The 18031-nt window shown below is 55.5% G+C and overlaps 6 protein-coding genes across 6 annotated transcripts; 3 read left to right on the top strand and 3 right to left on the bottom strand.

The window, feature by feature from the left end:
- Positions 1–517: 517 nt before the first annotated feature.
- Positions 518–3075, bottom strand: IE81DRAFT_159805 (alpha/beta-hydrolase). The gene is made up of 9 exons (XM_025510521.1): positions 2811–3075; positions 2606–2744; positions 2414–2535; positions 1915–2342; positions 1618–1841; positions 1395–1546; positions 1181–1325; positions 1000–1094; positions 518–922 (listed from the first exon to the last, which is right to left on the bottom strand). The coding sequence occupies exons 1-9, from the start codon at positions 2952–2954 to the stop codon at positions 632–634; spliced, it is 1740 nt and encodes a 579-aa protein (XP_025368822.1). The 5' UTR covers positions 2955–3075; the 3' UTR covers positions 518–631.
- Positions 3076–4164: 1089 nt separating this feature from the next.
- IE81DRAFT_324290 (hypothetical protein) lies at positions 4165–4481 on the top strand. Its single transcript, XM_025514195.1, has one exon. It carries the CDS (start codon positions 4191–4193, stop codon positions 4368–4370), a length of 180 nt encoding a protein of 59 aa, XP_025368823.1. The 5' UTR covers positions 4165–4190; the 3' UTR covers positions 4371–4481.
- A 643-nt stretch (positions 4482–5124) lies between these two features.
- IE81DRAFT_291472 (hypothetical protein) lies at positions 5125–8114 on the top strand (the record flags this gene model as incomplete). The annotated part of the gene is made up of 4 exons (XM_025511902.1): positions 5125–6348; positions 6436–7116; positions 7188–7898; positions 7971–8114. Coding segments are annotated over 4 exons (2760 nt in total), but the record flags the coding sequence as incomplete, so codon positions are not given.
- An 846-nt stretch (positions 8115–8960) lies between these two features.
- IE81DRAFT_324291 (nucleic acid-binding protein) lies at positions 8961–11158 on the bottom strand. Its single transcript, XM_025514196.1, has 4 exons — positions 10818–11158; positions 10478–10654; positions 9484–10362; positions 8961–9375 (listed from the first exon to the last, which is right to left on the bottom strand). Exons 1-4 carry the CDS (start codon positions 10911–10913, stop codon positions 9208–9210), a joined length of 1320 nt encoding a protein of 439 aa, XP_025368825.1. The 5' UTR covers positions 10914–11158; the 3' UTR covers positions 8961–9207.
- A 2650-nt stretch (positions 11159–13808) lies between these two features.
- On the top strand, positions 13809–15616 carry IE81DRAFT_159899 (NAD(P)-binding protein). Its single transcript, XM_025510523.1, has 5 exons — positions 13809–13941; positions 14041–14442; positions 14614–14739; positions 14837–14975; positions 15045–15616. Exons 1-5 carry the CDS (start codon positions 13917–13919, stop codon positions 15490–15492), a joined length of 1140 nt encoding a protein of 379 aa, XP_025368826.1. The 5' UTR covers positions 13809–13916; the 3' UTR covers positions 15493–15616.
- Positions 15617–16038: 422 nt separating this feature from the next.
- On the bottom strand, positions 16039–17486 carry IE81DRAFT_367277 (hypothetical protein). The gene is made up of 4 exons (XM_025517066.1): positions 17063–17486; positions 16570–16949; positions 16367–16442; positions 16039–16174 (listed from the first exon to the last, which is right to left on the bottom strand). The coding sequence occupies exons 1-4, from the start codon at positions 17105–17107 to the stop codon at positions 16148–16150; spliced, it is 528 nt and encodes a 175-aa protein (XP_025368827.1). The 5' UTR covers positions 17108–17486; the 3' UTR covers positions 16039–16147.
- Between the last annotated feature and the right edge of the window lie 545 nt (positions 17487–18031).

Consider the following 18031-nt stretch of genomic DNA (forward strand, 5'->3'; position numbering starts at 1 on the left):
GAATCAAATACATGCAATCGAAAATCACAAACGCAACATCATGGTCGGGTTATCGAAACGTGTACATGGCTCGTCTCTTTCACCGCTACGACTCGCATCTCGTAACTCTGACTGCCGTGCCGTTGGCGCCAACGACGTCAGCTTCACGACTTTGAATGAGCGTCGGCATGACACACGGGGATCGTTGCGTCAAGTCATGCCACTTGTATGCGCAGAGCGTGCATGGCTTGGCGAACAACGACGAATCTAGGCGAGCGATGCTGAAAGCGGAGATCAAGGCGCAGCCTTCTCCGATGTCTCTTTGTCAACAACACCTTGCGTGCTCTTCCGGTGTGACTCGCGACTTACATCGCCGCAGCATACCTTCAACCCAGGGGTGTGATCTGAAGCGCTCTTGGAGCTAACACGCGCATGAGACTTTCTCACGTCACGAAAGAAGACGCAATCACGAGATCAAAAGTATTATGGTGAGCGTAGACAAATACATGCAGCAAAAGATCCAGATGTATCCGTCGGCGAGAAGCATGGTATCCTAGCTTCAGCGAGGAGTCATGCAGTCGAGCTGGAGTGTGGCACAGGTGCTGCAAAGTAGAAGAGCAGCATACCGACCGGTGACCAGTCATCCTTCGCATCAGATTCGGTACTTGGGCCCGATACCCCTGAACGCGAGGCTACCGAGGAATGCCTGAGGCTCATCGCGCTGGTTGTCTGGCTGCACCGTCGTTGTGAGCTCGTCGAGCGTCAATACCTTTCTATCTTGACCATAGACGGGCCAGGCGAGCTGTCCGTTGTTGAAATTAGGGTTCAAGGTAGAAACGAAAGCGATGAATCTAGACTGAAACTCTTCGGTGAGTCGAGTGTTGACAAATCCATACGTGTAGAGTAGCTCCGAGGCATGGAAGGATCCGATCAGGAAAACATACTGTGAAAAGTTTTTGGAAGACGATCAGTTTGCCACGATCCACAGCCCCCTTGTGCAATACGTCTTCCCACACGTACCTTGAAACCTCTGAAGTTATATGAGAACGTGTTGCGCGGCTGATACTTCTGTACTTCCTTTAGGAGACGCTTGCGAGGGGCTTGAAACGTAGCGTCTGTCATGTCGTTGTGTAGAGGCGCAAAGCTCCCAACGTGAGCGGCGAAACGGCTCTACTGTTTGTTGCCGCGTTGCAAGACTCACCACCAAAGATGCTAGCAACGCGTTTGTTCTGCGAACTCAGAGCACCGTACAGCCCTGTGCCATACGGACTGCCGTCAGCAGGATTATTTGGGTAATATTTGGCAAGTTGCTGGTAATCCGCCTCGGAAACATCGGTGTAGAGGACCTAGAATGAGCGTGTTCGAAGGAGGATCAGCATATGTCGCACGTGCTTCGGCAAGCGGACCAGACTTACTTCTTGAACCCAACGCTTGAATCCCGCGTCGTCCGTCGTGTTTGGGGTGACCGCAGGCGTGGTCAGGATGGTACCCTCATCCTCATTGTCCCCATTGATTATCGCGACATCTTGATTGAACTTTCCTTGTGCGACGAGATTGTCGGGAGTGTCTTGAGCGTAACAGAAATCGTCAACATCGCTTCCGCACGGCGCACCTATCTGATCTGCCCCGCAGCCTCACCAGGAATAAAATCTCCGTCGACAGTCGGTGGCCATGCTAGGGTCACGCCGGACCAGGTCCCCAATCCGGGGACTTGATTCATTGCATTATCTAGCGCGTCTGCGCTGAGGGCCTGCAAGCAAGCAAGCCGTCCTGCGGGAGCGCTGTTGCATCCCGCGGCGCCCGATAGTACTGCGATGGGCCGAGTAACATCCTCTGTCTTGGCGAGACCGTAGGGGCTTCCGCTATTTCAAGACGACGCGTTTCGTTGACGTCAGCATCCGCGCTCAGACAAGGCTGCCTCATGATTTCACTCGCCTCTCCATGATGGCAGCGCGATACAGCCCCTTCGAGCTTGTCTGGCCGCGCGACACGAGATGCAGTCCAGCCGAGATGGCGCCGGCTGACTCGCCCCAGATGGTCACCTTTGACGGATCTCCACCGAAGGCCGCAATGTTGTCGTGAACCCATTCCATCGCAAGGCGCTGATCGCGCAATCCCATGTTGCCCGAACCTGCTGACTTGATCTCTGGCCCGCCAAGAAAGCCGTAAGCTGCGACACGGTAGTTGATCGAAACGTAGATCAATGGTTGTTTCTGGCTGACAGAGCGCTGAATGAGGCTTGTTGGTTCGTAGATGTCAAGCGACCCAAACTGAAAGCCACCGCCGTACATCCAGAAAAGTACTGGCAGCTTTGCGTCTCGCTTAGTGCCCGCTGGACGGTGCACGTTCAGAAATAAGCAGTCCTGGATGTCGCGCGAGGAGGGTGTCGCGGTCAGCAAGCATCATACAATTTGGAGCTTGGCAGCGCACTGACTTCGCTTCCTCTCTGTCCACCGTTGGTTGGTGCATTGAGACGTGCGAATGCTTGGGCGAAGGCGCTGTCGTTCTGCGAGTTGAAGAATTTATTAATGGCATCGGTGTATGGATTTGCGGGTGCTACGTAAAGCGTGACGGAATGCCAGATAAGTGCTAGACTTTGTCATGACAGTTTGCGGGGCGCTCTCACGTTGTATTAGCGGCATCTGGCGACAAGAGGGTGGATTTTGCGTCGCTTGGAGCACTCCGGTGGGTGCATCAGCCTTCACGGGTGGCATGAAGCGAAGCTTTCCCACAGGGGCTTTGCCATATCGCAAAGCTCTGAAAGACTGCAAGAATCGCGAATGTGTTAGTGAAGTCGTTTGGCCAAGAAGCCTGAAGTTGAAGTCGCTTACCTCGATGCCGTTTGCGGACGAGCCGACCACCGTCGCTTGGCCAAGACTGATGCTGGGCGAATTGCTGTTGGGGCCGAGTGACGCAGACAACGCTGGGCACGCGCTCACAACCAGCAACAGACTGAGCGAACGTAGAAGGAGCATGTTGAGGCGGAAATAGAGATTTGAGGATGCGAAGGGGGGCAAGTCAACGGTGGCCGGTGCGAGCAATGATGCTCTGACGGAACGCCAAAGTCCAGCTCAACGGTTCAGGAATACGGAGGAGAGGGGAGTACGATTTATGGAAAGGGAACAGCAACACCAAGGCTAGGTAGAGTATATATACTCGCAGACACGGCGTCACACGTTCACAAGTGCGAGACTTCTGACTCAGCTCCACCTCGCCGTATGTATGGGAAGAAGACGGTCGAGGGGTCCGGGCATCTGGTAGAGGGGTTCAGGGATACAAGACGTCTTTTTCAGGAGCCCGCATGGCGGCACGCGCGGATAAGAGCTGAGGGATGGCGGACCCTGCCGCGGACAACGTTTTCAGACCTCTCTCATTTAAACCGTGAATGGGGCTTTGAGTCCTTCTCGACTTGCTTGCTTGCCGAGCGCGCTACGTAAGCTCTAGGTGCCGATCATGAGCCGATACTTTGACACACTTGGCACTGGTTAGGAACAGCCGCATCCACCATTTACGAAGATGAAGTTGGAAGTTGCGAGGAAGTAGTGCTGCAGATGAAAGTCCATTGCAGCAACAGCGGAGGAGGAGCCTAGCGAAGGAAGGAGTCACAGTGCAATGAGCGTGGAAACGAGGGGCCATGCGGGCATAGGAACGGTCCAAATCGTGAGACTTGAACGGAAACGCGTGAATGCGAAGAGGAAGCCATGTCATGCAGCTTAATTGCCGCCTGCTTGAAGCGTGTTTATGCAGGAAGCCCCCGCACGCGCGACCCGAAGAAGCACAGAACCTACAGTAGGTACTGTGTTTATATGGGACAGGGACAGGTGAGTCAAAAGTCAAATTCAAGACTCACTCATCAATCACGATGGCGGGCTGCTCCACCATGCAGCAATTCATAATTCGTCTCTGCTGTCTGTCCCGGCTGACAGCAAGCTTTCCGCATGTGCCGGAGTAGCGCGTGGTCGCGATTCCAGTATTCGTGATTAGAATCATCAATCAAGAATAAGAGCTTCCTCGCAGGCATCGGTATTTCTCTCGGACGACAGACAAGATGTGAGCCGCTTTTGCCGAAGGCGGCAGCCATTCAACATTCTGATTCAACATTCACCATCCAGCACTGCCACCATGCGTGATTCGAGATCACTCTTTCTCCGTTTGTATGAAGTACACTCACGACTACATACACCTCAGCGAGGCAGGTAGTCGTGACTGCCATGTCAGCCACGAAAGTCTTGGCTTTGTCGTGCACCTGGAAGTACGATCACTCCGTCGATGATCGACTGGATCCAAATGGGTTTCCCAGTCAAATCGCGCACGCCCTGCTGGCAGTATTCGCAATTCTTGTCGCGGAGCATGCTGCTGGATTGCTAGGCAGTGCAACAGGTCTGTTGTGATCGCTCCGCGGCCCCTCCCCTCCACACCACAACGTGCCTCCAAGTGACCGATGCGACCTGTGTGTATATGTATTTTGCAAGACGAATATGACTATCAAGCCACCTATGCCCTCTTTTAGACGACCTCACAAGCTCGAATCAAGAATTATCAAAGTCACAGTGATCTCTTGGATTCAACGATCGTGATTTGCTCTGATGAACGAGTCTCGCACATGCATGAAACTCGAGGACTCTTGACTCGCGTCCCTGCATTTCGAAGATGGCACGTGACCACTCGACTACGCATGTGCGCCCGCTCGTCCGCTCGAGCCCATGGCATGCCGCGTAATTCACGATTGCGCTTCATCAGAAGAGGGACGAGAGACGATGAGCGACAGGACCGAGGGTCAAATGACTAATGGAGGGACCATGCAGGTCAGTCACGTTCCTGCACTACCATTAGCGATTCGCCATTGCAACGCCAGCCACTCACCGCTAGGGACAGTAGGAGAAGGCGCCAGTCAACATTCACGATTGCTCAGTAGTAGCAGCAGCTGCGACCTCATTCGGCTTGGCTCGGGGCTGACGTGATCGAAAACGGGTTGAGCAGAGCAGGGCAACATCTTGTTGGTCCCACCCACACCTCTGCCAGCACCTGACACCTTGCTGCTTATCCAGCAAGACCTCGGCATCAGTCACCATGATTGCTCCTGGCGCATATCTCTTCTCCGGAGGCCTGCCCTCGTTGGCTGCGCTTTTGACCGCTCCGTCAAAGATGCACACGCTCGACCTTCAAAGCTACCCAGGCGCCTCCGACTGGCACTTGGAAGCTTTGCACGCGCTACGGCTTGCGCAACCATCGCTGATCATCCTGCTCGTCTTGGTGTCTTTGGTGAGACCCTATGTCTTGGCTAGAGCGCGGACGCGGGTTGCAGATATCGATACCGAAGCAGATGCTGCGGCTCCATCATCCGGCAGGCTCTCTCCCACCAGCGCAGCGCCCCAGCCCACGCCCGTCATGATCCCAGTCCGCTCGAGGAGGAGAGCGCTGAATCATTTTCTGCTTCTGGCGCTTGCTGCCACGCACGTCGCGTCCGGAGGCCTCATCGCCCTGCGCGCCGCTCTTCCTGACCACGTGTGGACTCCTTCTCTGCCTCGGTGGGTCGGATCGGACATCGCTGCCCTGACTGGCTTGCTCGCCTGGGCACTTGTCGCCGGGGCCTGCGCCATCGAGGCTCGAACTCGGGGTCAATATGGTCGCGGAAAGGTGCTTGGTTCAATACTGATCGGTGCCTTCACTGATGCTGCAATTCTTGGGCTATATGCCTCGAGCGGGGGTTCGGACTTTCCCAAGACCGGAAGGTGGACAGCGGCGCAGTTGGCCATCATTCTCGTCAGATTGGCGGTCCTGTATCCTGCATGTGCCCTCGCCTGCTCCGACTCGACCCGGTTCGTTCGAGCCGCTGATCTGCGTGCGAATGCTGCCGCGCGTGCTAGGGAACAGCAAGCTGCCGGCGCCTCTTCCAGCCGAGCAGCTGCGCCCGCGAATGAAGCATCCTCTCTCCTCACTGGGCCAGCGAATGGGACGAACACGAATTATGGCTCCACAAGTGCGTCCACGCCTGCTCCCACTAGTGGTGCGAACACCCCGGCGACCCAGCAAGCACCTAAACAGGCAGGCGCTCCAGGTCAAGCTTCTGGCGTCATGGGCCTCTCCGTTGGTGCCAATACGCCGGCTCCGACTGTCAAAATCTTTGCCGCAAGGATAGCGTCGCTTTTCCCTTACCTGTGGCCAAAGGATTCCGTCTCTTTGCAGAGTCTTGCACTCCTCTGCGCGCTCATCCTTGTAGCTGGAAGGATCGTCAACTTGTTCGTGCCATTGACACTTGGAAATGTGGTCGATGATCTCACGGAGGGGAAAACACCGTGGGCAGACTTGGTGCTGTATGCTGGACTCAAAGCATTGCAAGGCAATGGTGGGCTGTTAAGCGTCGCGCAGGTGAGTCATTCGAAGGGACAGTGCCGCTGAAAGCTTGACACACAGAGATTTGGAAAGCTCATTTCGCCGAATCTCTCGTATGATCAGAGCTACGCTTGGATCCCGGTCGAGCAATGGTCTGATAGGGCTCTCAGCATCATGGCGTTTGAGAAGCTCTTGGATCTCAGCATGGCGTTTCACACGAAGCGTAAGACTGGTGAAGTGCTGCGCATCTTGGACAGAGGCAGCGTTATCTCCTCCTTCTTTCAGTACCTATTCTTTCAGGTAACTCCCATCTTTGTGGACCTGGCTGTTGCCGTATTCTTCTTGTGGCGCAGATTCGGTTGGGGCACCGGAGTGACATTGGCTGTGGTCATGGTCGTTTACACTTGGGTGTCCGTTGCAATGACTACCTGGCGAACGGCTCTGAGACGTCAAGCCAACAACCTAGACTCCGTGTCCAGGGCTATTCACGCCGACTCGCTCCTCAACTGGGAGACCATCAAGGGCTTCAGCGCCGAGAGTTACGAGGTCGAGCGGTACCGAAAAGCTCTTTTGGCTTACCAAGCGAGCGCCTTTAAAGTCACCGCTTCGCTCTCCCTGCTCAACATGGTGCAGAATCTGATCATCACCTTTGGAACCCTCCTCGCATCTCTTCTTGTTGCGTCGGCAGTCGTTCGAGGCGAGGCAACCTCGAGTGATTTCGTTGTGATGCTCACTTACGTCACTCAAGTAGTCGGTCCCCTCAACTGGCTGGGAACGTTGTATCGAGTCATTCAGCAGAATCTGGTACGTGGTTCGCCTCTTGCATGACACCGTGTTGAGAAGCATTGCTGAGAACCCTTTCTGCATGGCGCTAGGTGGATACCGACAAGCTCGTGGAGCTTCTGGCGCAGGAGAGCGACGTGAAAGACCTCCCTGGCGCGCAGGACCTCGTCGTCACAAACGGAGAAATCGAATTCCGTGACGTGGTTTTCTCGTACGATGGCAAGGTCAATGCCCTGGCTGGTGTCAGCTTCAAGATCAACATGCGCTCCTCGTGCGCTTTGGTGGGAGAATCAGGCGCGGGCAAGAGCTCCATTCTTCGCTTGCTGTACCGCTTCTACGACATTCAATCTGGACAGATTCTCATTGATGGGCAGGACATTTCCAAGGTCACGCAAAAGTCTCTCCGCAACGCTATCGGAATTGTACCCCAGGAGCCATCTCTTTTCAACACGGACATCAAACACAACATTCTCTACGGAGATCACAATGCAAGCGACGAGGGCGTCGAGGCAGCTGCAAGAGCAGCCCAGATCTGGGATCGTATTCAAGGCTTCCCCGACGGCATGAGCACAGTGGTAGGCGAGCGGGGAGTCAGACTGTCGGGTGGGGAGAAGCAGAGAGTCGCCTTGGCACGCACGTTCCTCAAGAACCCAAAGATCTTGCTGCTCGATGAAGCCACATCTGCTTTGGACACATCCACCGAGCAATTGCTCCAGACTGCGCTTTCTACCCTACTTGATGGCCGAAGCAGCTTGACTATCGCCCATCGTCTCAGCACGATCGTCAACTCGGATCGTATTGTCGTGAGTGAAGGCGAGGTCGGCGAATGATGACAGTGGCCTAGATACTTACGGCTTCAATCTGTCGATTCGCAGGTACTTGATGCCGGCAGAGTCGTCGAGAGTGGAAGTCATACGGATCTTGTTGGGCGCAATGGCGTCTATGCGGGCATGTGGCGAGCCCAGATCAACGAAGCCAAGAGTGCCTCGGGTGAAGCTCTTAGCAAAGAAGATGCCAAGCTGCCTGGAGAAGAAGTTGCTTCCGGATCAGCCGGGACTGCCACTCGACCGGCATCGGCTAATCCCGACGAAGGTGCGAGCACTTCCCCATCCGCCCCCAAGAATTTCCTCGGAATTCTTCCAGTGACGAGCCCAGGCGCAGGGGAGCCGCCCGCCTCTCTATCGCCAGTGAAAGAGTCGCCGCGGGCAGAGCAGGCGAGCGCTGCGGAAGAAGCAAACGGAAGGACATTTGCACAAGTTGAGGCAAACCAGAGTGAGGTCAATGCGACACCATCGCCTGCCGTCGCACCATATCAGGTGCCAGATGCTGCAGCTGAAGCGGATGCGGGCCCACAAAGCTCCGCATCGGCAGAAGCGAACGCGGGCGTCTCCAGCAGTGTCACAGCTGCCCCAGCGGCCATGCCGGTACCAGATGCAGACGAGACCAAGGCGTCGGTGAGCTTCCCTGCGACCGTCGCAGAGATGAGCGGATCGCCCGAGCAAAGTCGCGTGGAAAGATCAGAGCCTAGCGAGTCAGACTCTCCCAGCAAATTCAGGCAACGCATCACATCACTCGTCAGAAAGGTCTCCTCGTCCACCGGTGGACCTTTGACATCGGAAGGCGCGGTGCCACCTTCGTCTGGCTCGACCAACTTGCTCACAGGTGTTTCGCGCGGTCATTCACGAGCCGGGTCGAGGAAAGGATCCGACGCAGTTGTTCAAGACGCTGCTACTGCTCGTACGCGCACCGTCTCGCAGGCCGACAGCGTGGCCACAGACGTCGATGCTCACCCCTCCAGTGAAATCAATGCTGAGTCGCAAGGCGGGTCGAAAAAGAAATCGGGCGCTAGCAAACGTCGCAAGAACAAGGGCAAGAAGAATTGATGGCTTACGAAGGCCAAATCGCCACAGTGGATGAACAATCTCTCCCCTCTTCGTTTTGATGTGCCGCTCCGCTTTGCCCCCTGACGCAGACTCCCGCCTTTCCTGGCACATTTTTGAGAATGCTGGGTTTGTGGACATCGTGCAGATTTGATACCTACAGTCATGCTCATGCAGCTCTCCCGTCCTGATTCGAGCATCGTCTCGGCGGAGCCATCGTGACATGAAACCCTCATGACAGAGTGGCTTCAATGAAATTGGGTGCCTTGACGATACCCTTGGCTGTCCGCAGGATTCTGGGTCTGGATTCCTTGTCCTCGCTGTCTGCAGGTCCCACGCCGACCCATGCAGCTGATCTGTCTTGAAGCGTAGTGTAGTCGGGCTGGATTGCTTCGAACACCTGCAGACAAGAGGGCAAAAAAAAATGAGGCGGGCCTTTGTCGGGATTGCTAGGCTGCTGTATCACCGTCACAGCGCAGGCTGATGGGCAGGAGTGCTTACAACTCACCTTCTTTTTGGGGTTCAGCTGCTCGTCCGGATCCCTTCCTTCGTAGCCCTCCACCCACACGCGGTCTCCAGGCGAGCTTCCTTCAGGAGGCGCAACAGGCTCCACTCCCTTTTCCTCTCCCTCGACGCTCTTACTGCTGGCGCAGAGTAGCATAGCGTAGCTTTTGATGCCCCTCATAGCTTGGGGCTTCAGGTTGCAAATTCCGACGACCCAACGACCTTGCATCTCTTCGATGGGCACGAATTTGACAAGACCGCTCAGCACCTGTCTAGGACCCTCTGCCTCTCCAAAGTCGACCTTTTCGAGGTAGAGGGAATCGGCATCGGGGTGCTTCTCGATGGAGACGATCTTGCCTACGCGAAGGTCGATCTGGGAAGGCTGAGGTGAACCGGCTGGTGCGGGTGCGGCTTTTGCTGGCTTTGGGGCCTTTTCCTTCTTCTCCTTTGGTGGCTTCTCCTTCTTGCCTGATCCATCACCAGGTGGTGCGGCTGCGCCAGATGCTGGAGCAGAGGCTCCTCCGTCCTTTGCCCCTGGCCCCGCTGGAGCTGCTGCGCTGGAGCTTGCAGTGGCAGCAGCAGCTGCCTTCTTGGCCTCCTTCTCTGCCGCTTTAGCCTTGGCTTTTTCAGCTGCCAAGTCCACTCTCTGAATCTTTGGCAAGCCATCAAAGTGAGGCTCGAATGGAGGTAGAATCTGTCCACCGGCCAGGTGAGAGACTTGAGACGCCCAGCGAGTTAGGGCCGGATAGGCGTGGTGAATGGCAGCAGAGGAGCTGCCGTCGCTCAGATGAGGGTGTACAAACGACAGCACAGCTAGATCGGCGGCGGTGGGCTTGATAGCGGGCGTCAGGTATGTCCTGCTGGTGAGATGTGCATCAAGCGACTTGAGGGTGCAGCATGACTCAGCTGTGAAGCTTTACCGCACGACACCCGCAGCTTCGCTCGAGCAGAGTGCCTCCGAGCGTGCTGGGCACGATGCCACTCACCGCGACACTCACTTGGAAGTCTGTCACCTTTTCATCGCCCGCCTCTGCGCGCTGTAGCCAATCTAGGCTTTCCTTCGCGGCATCCTTAGCCCCAAGCACTTCTTCACCCTTCGAAGACTTTTCAGCGACCTCCTTCGCGAGAGCGGGCAGTGGGATGGTCGTGTCCGCAGTCAGAAGGGAGACCGATTCCTGAGTGTAGAAAGCGATGCAAGCACTTTGGCTATCAGCAAAGGATGAAGATAGCCACATAGAGTGATGAAATTTGCCGATGCTGCGACCGACTACGACCAGATGATCCAGGGCGACCGTGTGCGATGTTAGTGCCTCTCAGACATGCGGAAAGCAAACTCACCCCGCTCAAGTAGGCAGCATATTGAGCTGCGAACAATCGTAGCGTAGACTGGCGAGCTAGAGCTGCCGATGTGGTAGCTGCAGCGACTACAGACATGCTCCAAGAGTCGTATATTGGATGAGATCGCGAGGCCAAGTGAACAGAGCTTACGATCGAAGGTGGTTCCAGTCCTTCCACGGATTCACTTCCTGTGGCAGAGAGCGTCGAGCTGCGTTCGGATCACGAGAGATCGAAGTCGTAGATGGCTTGCTACTCGACTGGAAGTGAGCGGAAGCTGAGCGTGCGACTTGGATCCAAAATGCAAGGATCCAGCACAAAGTGAGCGAGAAGGAGGAGAAATGAAGGTTTTTGATTGCAAGCTCGTGGACTTTTTGACTCGTGACTTCGACTCATCAATGACTGTGACCCGTGCATTGCGCACGTGACCACAGCGCTTGCTTTTGGTTCACGTGATTGGAAGCAGCGGCGATTCAAGATTCTTGATTCTTGATTTCCTTCAGCCCACCACCAGCAGCTTGGATTCATCAAGATTCATACCAATTTACGATTAGGAAGAGTCGCTGTCGACATTCGTGATACGTGCTGCGGGAATGCGTCCGCGTGTTGCGATCAATCGTGATCCAAGCAGTCTGTCAGCGAATCTGACCCTTACAGTCTCCAGAAGCGGCGCGGATGATGGCTTGTCACAGGGGAGTACAAGCGTCTCGACGCCAAGCAATTGAATGAGTCCGCACCAACATGAATCATGATGGTCTGTCTACACGACCGCATCATCAAGCCGAACTGCATCAGCTGCTGCTAACATGGGCCAGTTGTTGCGCAGCTAAAGAAGACCTTTTCAGATAAACGACGCGCGGCTCGGAGTTGAAAAGGCTCATGTTTCGGAGCATGAGGAAGCGGGGCGACGGCAGTAGTCGCACGTCGGTCTTGAAGTACACATGCTTGATTATAATTTGCCGGCGTGAGCTCGCAAGTCGTGAGTGTGATGAGTGTGATCTTGTGGCGGATGCGCGATCTGACGTAAGCCTAGGCGACACTTCAACGCTTCGGACCGCGCGAGAGGTGGGCTGCTGGGCGTTGCGTCTGTTACAATCTTTCAAGTCGTGATTGTACAGTATGGGAGACATGGCTTGCGTCGCCACGATGCAAACGACCTCTCGGCTAGATTCACATTAGGGACAGACTTGTCGCATTGCGGAATATTCGGTCTGCAAGCTACATCTGATATTCCGCTTTGCGCTACCAGCATACACGGTATGCGTCACCCACACACAGTATCGGGTATAGTAGGAACGCTATTTCGGCTGGGTTGAAAAAGACAAAACCGCTCGATAACCGTGGAGGCCTTCAGATCTGGCATCCTGACCGATCGTCGACTGCGAGTCGAGCTCGCAATCATCGTTCAGTAGTGACGAGTAGTAGTCAAGAGTGTACATTCCACTCACGACCATCCTTACCATTCGTGATTCTCAGCACAACCGAGTCACGGCCGGATGCTGCACGCGAATCGTGCGTTGATTGCGGGGCCGGGATGGTCTTGGTCGAAATTGTCTCAGCGTGCACGGTACCTATAGCTACGACTCTAGTTATATAGTCCGTCACGACTCACGAGTCTTGAGTCTACATCAGCAGCACGTAGTCTCGGCGACGCCACGCCGAGTATATGCATGCGCTCTACATGTATGTAACTTGAAGTCAGCCACAATCACGCGGTCGACTGGCGGATGACTGCATGCGTGCGTGCGTGCGTGCTTGCAGTCTTGAGTCTGAGTGTGCTTCATCGCATCGCAACGGGGCGGAGCGCAGCTAGCTGCATAGCAAAAAATCAAACAGGTCGGAGCAAGATGCCGCGAAGTCTGCGCGCTGTTTCGTTATATCCATGCAGTCCCCTGGTCCTGGCCGCTACCAAAGCAGAACGACTGACGACTGCTGGTGAATCACGAATGCTGCATATTTGTTCCACACTCACGACTCACGACTGCATGATCTCTTGCCCGCCCCGGTATGAAGAAGACGACTGTTCTCGTACACACACGCATCTCGGCCTCCGGTGCCTTCGCTTGTGGCGTTGCATAGCTCCGCCTACAGCAGCTACGCCGGTGCACGCCGCGGGTGCAGAGCAATCACGAATCCATGATGCAGACGCGACCGCGCATAGCCCGCCCGCCCCATGCGTGTTCCAAAGAAGCACGCGTACATGCTGTTGTACCGAGAAGGGCTCCTATACACAGCTTGCGCGTGGAATTTGGAAGGCGTGAGACATTTCTGCATGCTAGCTGATGTCTAGCTCGGCCGGCCACCTCTGCTGTGTCCGCGTGATCGCTTGACGCTCGGTCAAATCGCAAGCAGGCGAAGTAACGCTGCCGCATTGACTCAAAGGCTTGACGAAAGTCGCGCGCGCATACCGTACCACCAAAGGCAAAAAAGTGGCTTACGGTAGCGCGGTCGTCCAAGCTATAGGCGAGCCGCACATCCCGCGCCGCTTCGTGCATCAGACGGCAACAACGAACACAGCAGCAGCAGCAGCAGCAGCTATAGGCATCTGTGAGAGGAAGAGGCAGCAGCAAGCAGCATGTGCATGGTTGGGGATATGCCGAGGCCGCTTTTGGAATTGCCAATTTATCGCCTGGACCGCTAGAGTCACATCTTTGGCAACGTTGCTGCTCATCAGGCGCCTGTACCGGGTAGGTACCTACATGTCTTATTTCAAAATGCCTGGCTCGCTTGGCTATGCTCCAATTCACGACTGACCCCTTTCCCCGTCATCTACACAATCTCAATTGCATGAGCTCTCGCACACTTGTCGTGCGGCCGCGCCGCTCAGTTCACTTCACAAATTGCCAATCGCGCAATTAGGGCACGGTCCTTCAGCGGTCAATTGACCAAACAAGTCACAAAAGGACAAGATATTTTGACTCGCCTTTTCCTCCCATCTGCTCCGCCTGCCCGCACATATTGCCATCGCTCCAAATATCAAGTCACGCCGAGCGGTCGGTTATCTCTTTGCTCATTACCGCTCCCTCAGGGCCCCTCCCGAGCCGCTTCTTCAAAAATTTGTACAGTTTCATCAGTCGGGCAAGCATCATCACATAAGCCAGCATGGTTCAAGTCTCCTTCCTTTATCGTGAGCACCGCTTTGAACCACAGCCAGGACTGTCTTCATGCTCTGTCCCTCGTGCCATCTAGCTGACCGCTCGCACACCCGTCCCTCTTGACATCACAGCTTCTCCGTCGGCCATTCCTTCACGTCTGCTGGCTAATCGGTGGCCTGGCACGAGCAGCTTTGACTCATCGGCAAACACCTCGCAAGAAGTCACGATGGTCTTCTTCTTCGTCGTCTCCTTGGTTGGGGCCTATCATCTCGCTCTTCTCTCCTTCTCCTTCGCACGCTTCATCCTCAGCACCTTTCTCCTTCCCGGCGTCAGTCTGAGAAAGTACAAGGCTGTCGCGGGCAAGGGTAGCCCCGGCGCCGGTGCTGGTGCTGCGGACTCTTCTTGGGCAATCGTAACCGGCGCTTCTGATGGCATTGGTGCGGAATTCGCCAAGCAGCTGGCGAAGAAGGGCTTCAATGTGGTCCTGGCCAGCAGGACGGAGTCCAAGCTGCGCTCATTGGCCAGCGAGATAGGTAAGTGGAGGTCGATCGAAGAGTTCTTGGTACGTGGTCGAGGGAAGGGCAGGGTGGGTGCTGCTACGAGGGAGCCAACACGTTGAACCGATGCGGGAACATTTGGCGCACGTCCCTGAATCATAGAAGATCAAAGGCTGACCAACTATTCCTGCGCGTGCTCTCGTGCAGCTGCATCGTCTCCTTCTGTCGAGACCAAAGTGGTGACCATCGACTTTGCCACTGCTGGCGCAAAGGCTGAGAAGGGATGGGCCGACCTCAAGAGTGCAGCGGAGGGCCTCGACGTTGGTGTGCTTGGTGAGCCTTGACCTACACGCCGGTGCCAATCTCGGTGCTCTGACGTACGTCCATGGACGCTGACGCTGCACCCTTTGTCCCCACCTGTCGCGCTCAGTCAACAACGTTGGCGTATCCCACTCGATGCCGGTGCCATTCGCGGAGACCTCGGATGCCGAGATCGACTCGATTGTCAATGTCAATATCTCGTCTTTGCTCAAGGTCACCAAGCTGGTTCTGCCTGGCATGCAAAAAAGGTGAGCCGACTAGAAAGTGAGCACTCATCTCGCTGGCAGCTGATGCAAGTAGCACCCTCTGCTACACAGACGAAGAGGACTCATTCTCAATCTTGGCAGCTTTGCAGGCCAATACCCTACACCTCTGCTTGCCACCTACTCTGGCTCCAAGTCCTTCCTGATTTCCTGGTCTCAAGCTCTTGGGGCTGAGCAACAAGGATTGCGTACAGGAGTCGATGTCGTCGCTCTCAACACATACTTTGTGGTGAGCGCCATGTCTAAGATCCGCAAGTCTAGCTTCTTGGTCCCCACCCCAAAGCAGTACGTTTCGAGCGTGCTCGGCAAAATCGGAAACAGTGGAGGAGCTGGCGGTCGACCTTTCAGCGCCACACTTTGGCCAGCTCACGCCATGGTCGATTGGGCACTCGCCAACTTGCTCCCCAGTGAAGGCTGGCTCCTAGACTACTCTTTTGGCCAGTCCCTGTCCACTCGAAAAAGAGCGCTGCGCAAAGCTGAACGCGAGAGCAAGGCTCAGTAGATCCCGCAGCAGATGTTACAGGAGCTTCACAGCGCTCGATGGTTCCGGGGCTAAGCTTCGGCCGCGATCGCATTGACTCGCGCATGATGATGCAGCGACCTTCAGATGGAGCCTATCCCTCGGAGCACCGCATCCCCGCCACTCGCATTACCTTTTTCACCCCGTAATTTTGCCAAGCAGCCCCAAATGTCACCGTCAGTCTCCTTCGCTTCCGAGCATTCGCCCATCCGTGAAATACAAAGCGATTGCTACCGGTCAAATTGCGCAACTTCGCGCCTCGCTTGATTTGTGTGGGAAAGTTTCAAGCTCGAGATGCTGAAGTGTGGCGGATGAGCGATTGCCGAGACGATGAGCACTACGTTGACCTTGCGACCACGCACAATATCTAGCGGGTGAGATGCGATCCGCACGCCACCACAACGGCCCTGCCTTTTCGCGCACACCTTCAGCGATACTTTTGGATGGTAGTGCCAGCGTGCACCGCAGCGCGTCGTTGCAAGGCAAAGCATCGCCTTTGAACAGTTCGGCCCACAAGCGAGGCTGAATGAATGGGCACGTAATGGCATTTGCAACGTGGTGCGTGACCGGGCCCCTTTGCTCCTGGCTTTTTGCACCGCGGTGCGAGTCTGCTCTAAACGATCTGCGCAGCTTTGTTCTAGGCTGATAGGGATGCGATGAACTCCTGCGAGATGGATCGAAGACAAAGAAGGGGGCCGAAGATGGGTGGGTTTAGCGAGTGCAGTCGCTGCAGCGGGCAGTGCCTTTTCCATCATGATCGACGTGAAAGCTGGCCCCTGACCCGACTGTCCCACCGAGGCTCTCCTTCTGGCTCCTCTTGAAGGGCTGCTCGTCACAAGCGCTTCTGAAAGCTCACCTTTTCTGCTTTGGCCACCGCTCGCTTGAACGCAGATGCTTCGTCAGCGCATTCCAATGATGTCGACTGATGTTCTCTGTAGATGAATGCCAACCTCGAGCCTGTCAGTAGAGCAGCAGCGCGCATAGCTCGTGGAGTGCACTTTGCCTTGGCACCGTTGCATCGCTAGCGCAGATCACATCTCTCGAAGTTGACCAACTCACTTGAGGCACTGCAACACCTTATTCCTAGCCTGTTGCACGCTCTTATCCTGATCCACCTTTTCCCTCCTGATCCTATGTCTATCAATTTTTGTTCTAATTTCTTCCAGCTCCTGCTTCAAAGTGATGCTATCCTTCGTCCTCGCATCCCTCTTTTCTTGCGTTCCGGATTCCCTCTCCAGAGCAGCCTCGATCTCTGATCTGACGCTAGCTTCGCTCTTCTTCAATGCGGCTAGCTCGCTTGAGATTTTGTGTTGGATAGAGGCGTCTAGGTGTTGTTGACGCGCTGCAGAGATGGGAGAGGGAGAAGCTGGCAGAGCGACTGAACCTGGTTTGGCTGAGGCCACCTTTTCGTCCAAGGCGTTCAAGGACGCTGTGGACGCCTGGCCGTGCGCGCATTGTTTCGAACGAAGGCTTAGCGGTCAGCCATTCGTCGCTCTCGCTCTTCCCGCCATCCCCCTTGCCAGCCGGACGAGATGGGTGCACATGCACTCACAGAGAGGTCTGGGCTCCGAGATGATTTCGAAGAAGCCGCGCCCATCTTGGCCCAAAATTCGAGAAGCGGTGCAGGCTAGTGCTAGGCTACCACTTGCTGTGTGGTATCAGGAGCAACAGCAGTACAGTACGTTCACACTGCACGTAGGACGTACGAGCACGGGATCGCACCGATGCTGCTGCCTGGTGTGCGGAAGGTGCAAGCGAGGTGACGCCTGATCGTTCGCTTTATTACCGATGCGCGTCTGCTTGATCTTTTGAAGATGCTATATCGAGCGCTATCGCTCCTCTGCGCGCTACGTATGAATGCTGCTTCGAAGGTCCGCAAGCAGAAATGGCAGTTACGAGAGAGTTGATGGACGATTGCACGCTCGTGAATTCCAAGTCAATGATGAAAGTGCAACTTCTCCACGCATGGCCCGTCTGTGACAGTCAGGCATCGGCGCCGAGCGGAAGCGGAGGGCAGGGGACGTTGCGCACCCTTGGATCAATCTTCCAGGAATGTCACCCACGTGGCCTCGATCTATGCACGCGCTGCTACGCATCGCGCGTGTCTTGGCTGCTCAACGAGTCCGCTCGATCGCGCTCACGTATCCGCCTGCATGAGCAGATAAACGCTCAACGGTCGACCCGCATTCACATTCCTCGAGTCAGTTTTGGGAGGCCGTATGGCGTGGCTGGAGTTCGGAGCAAGGATTCGACAGGACAACATCCTTTACCGCGGCGGCTAAGCTAGCAACGAGGATTGCCAAGACACTACTGTACTAGCAGCAGCAGCTTGGGCAAGCGTCACGGCATGGCCCGTTGGGTCGAACAAGCGAAAAGACGCCGATACATGAACATTGCAACTCGTCCTCCCAATGACGCACCAAGTTTGAGGTGTGAGAGCTAGCCCGTAGCAGTTGCTCGATGTCTGCTACTGAGCTCGGAGCGGTTTGGGATGAGTGAGGGCCAGCAAAAGTCCCTTCCT

The sequence above is a fragment of the Ceraceosorus guamensis genome (assembly GCF_003144195.1).
Source record: "Ceraceosorus guamensis strain MCA 4658 unplaced genomic scaffold IE81scaffold_39, whole genome shotgun sequence".
NCBI classification, from domain to species: Eukaryota; Fungi; Basidiomycota; class Exobasidiomycetes; order Ceraceosorales; family Ceraceosoraceae; genus Ceraceosorus; species Ceraceosorus guamensis.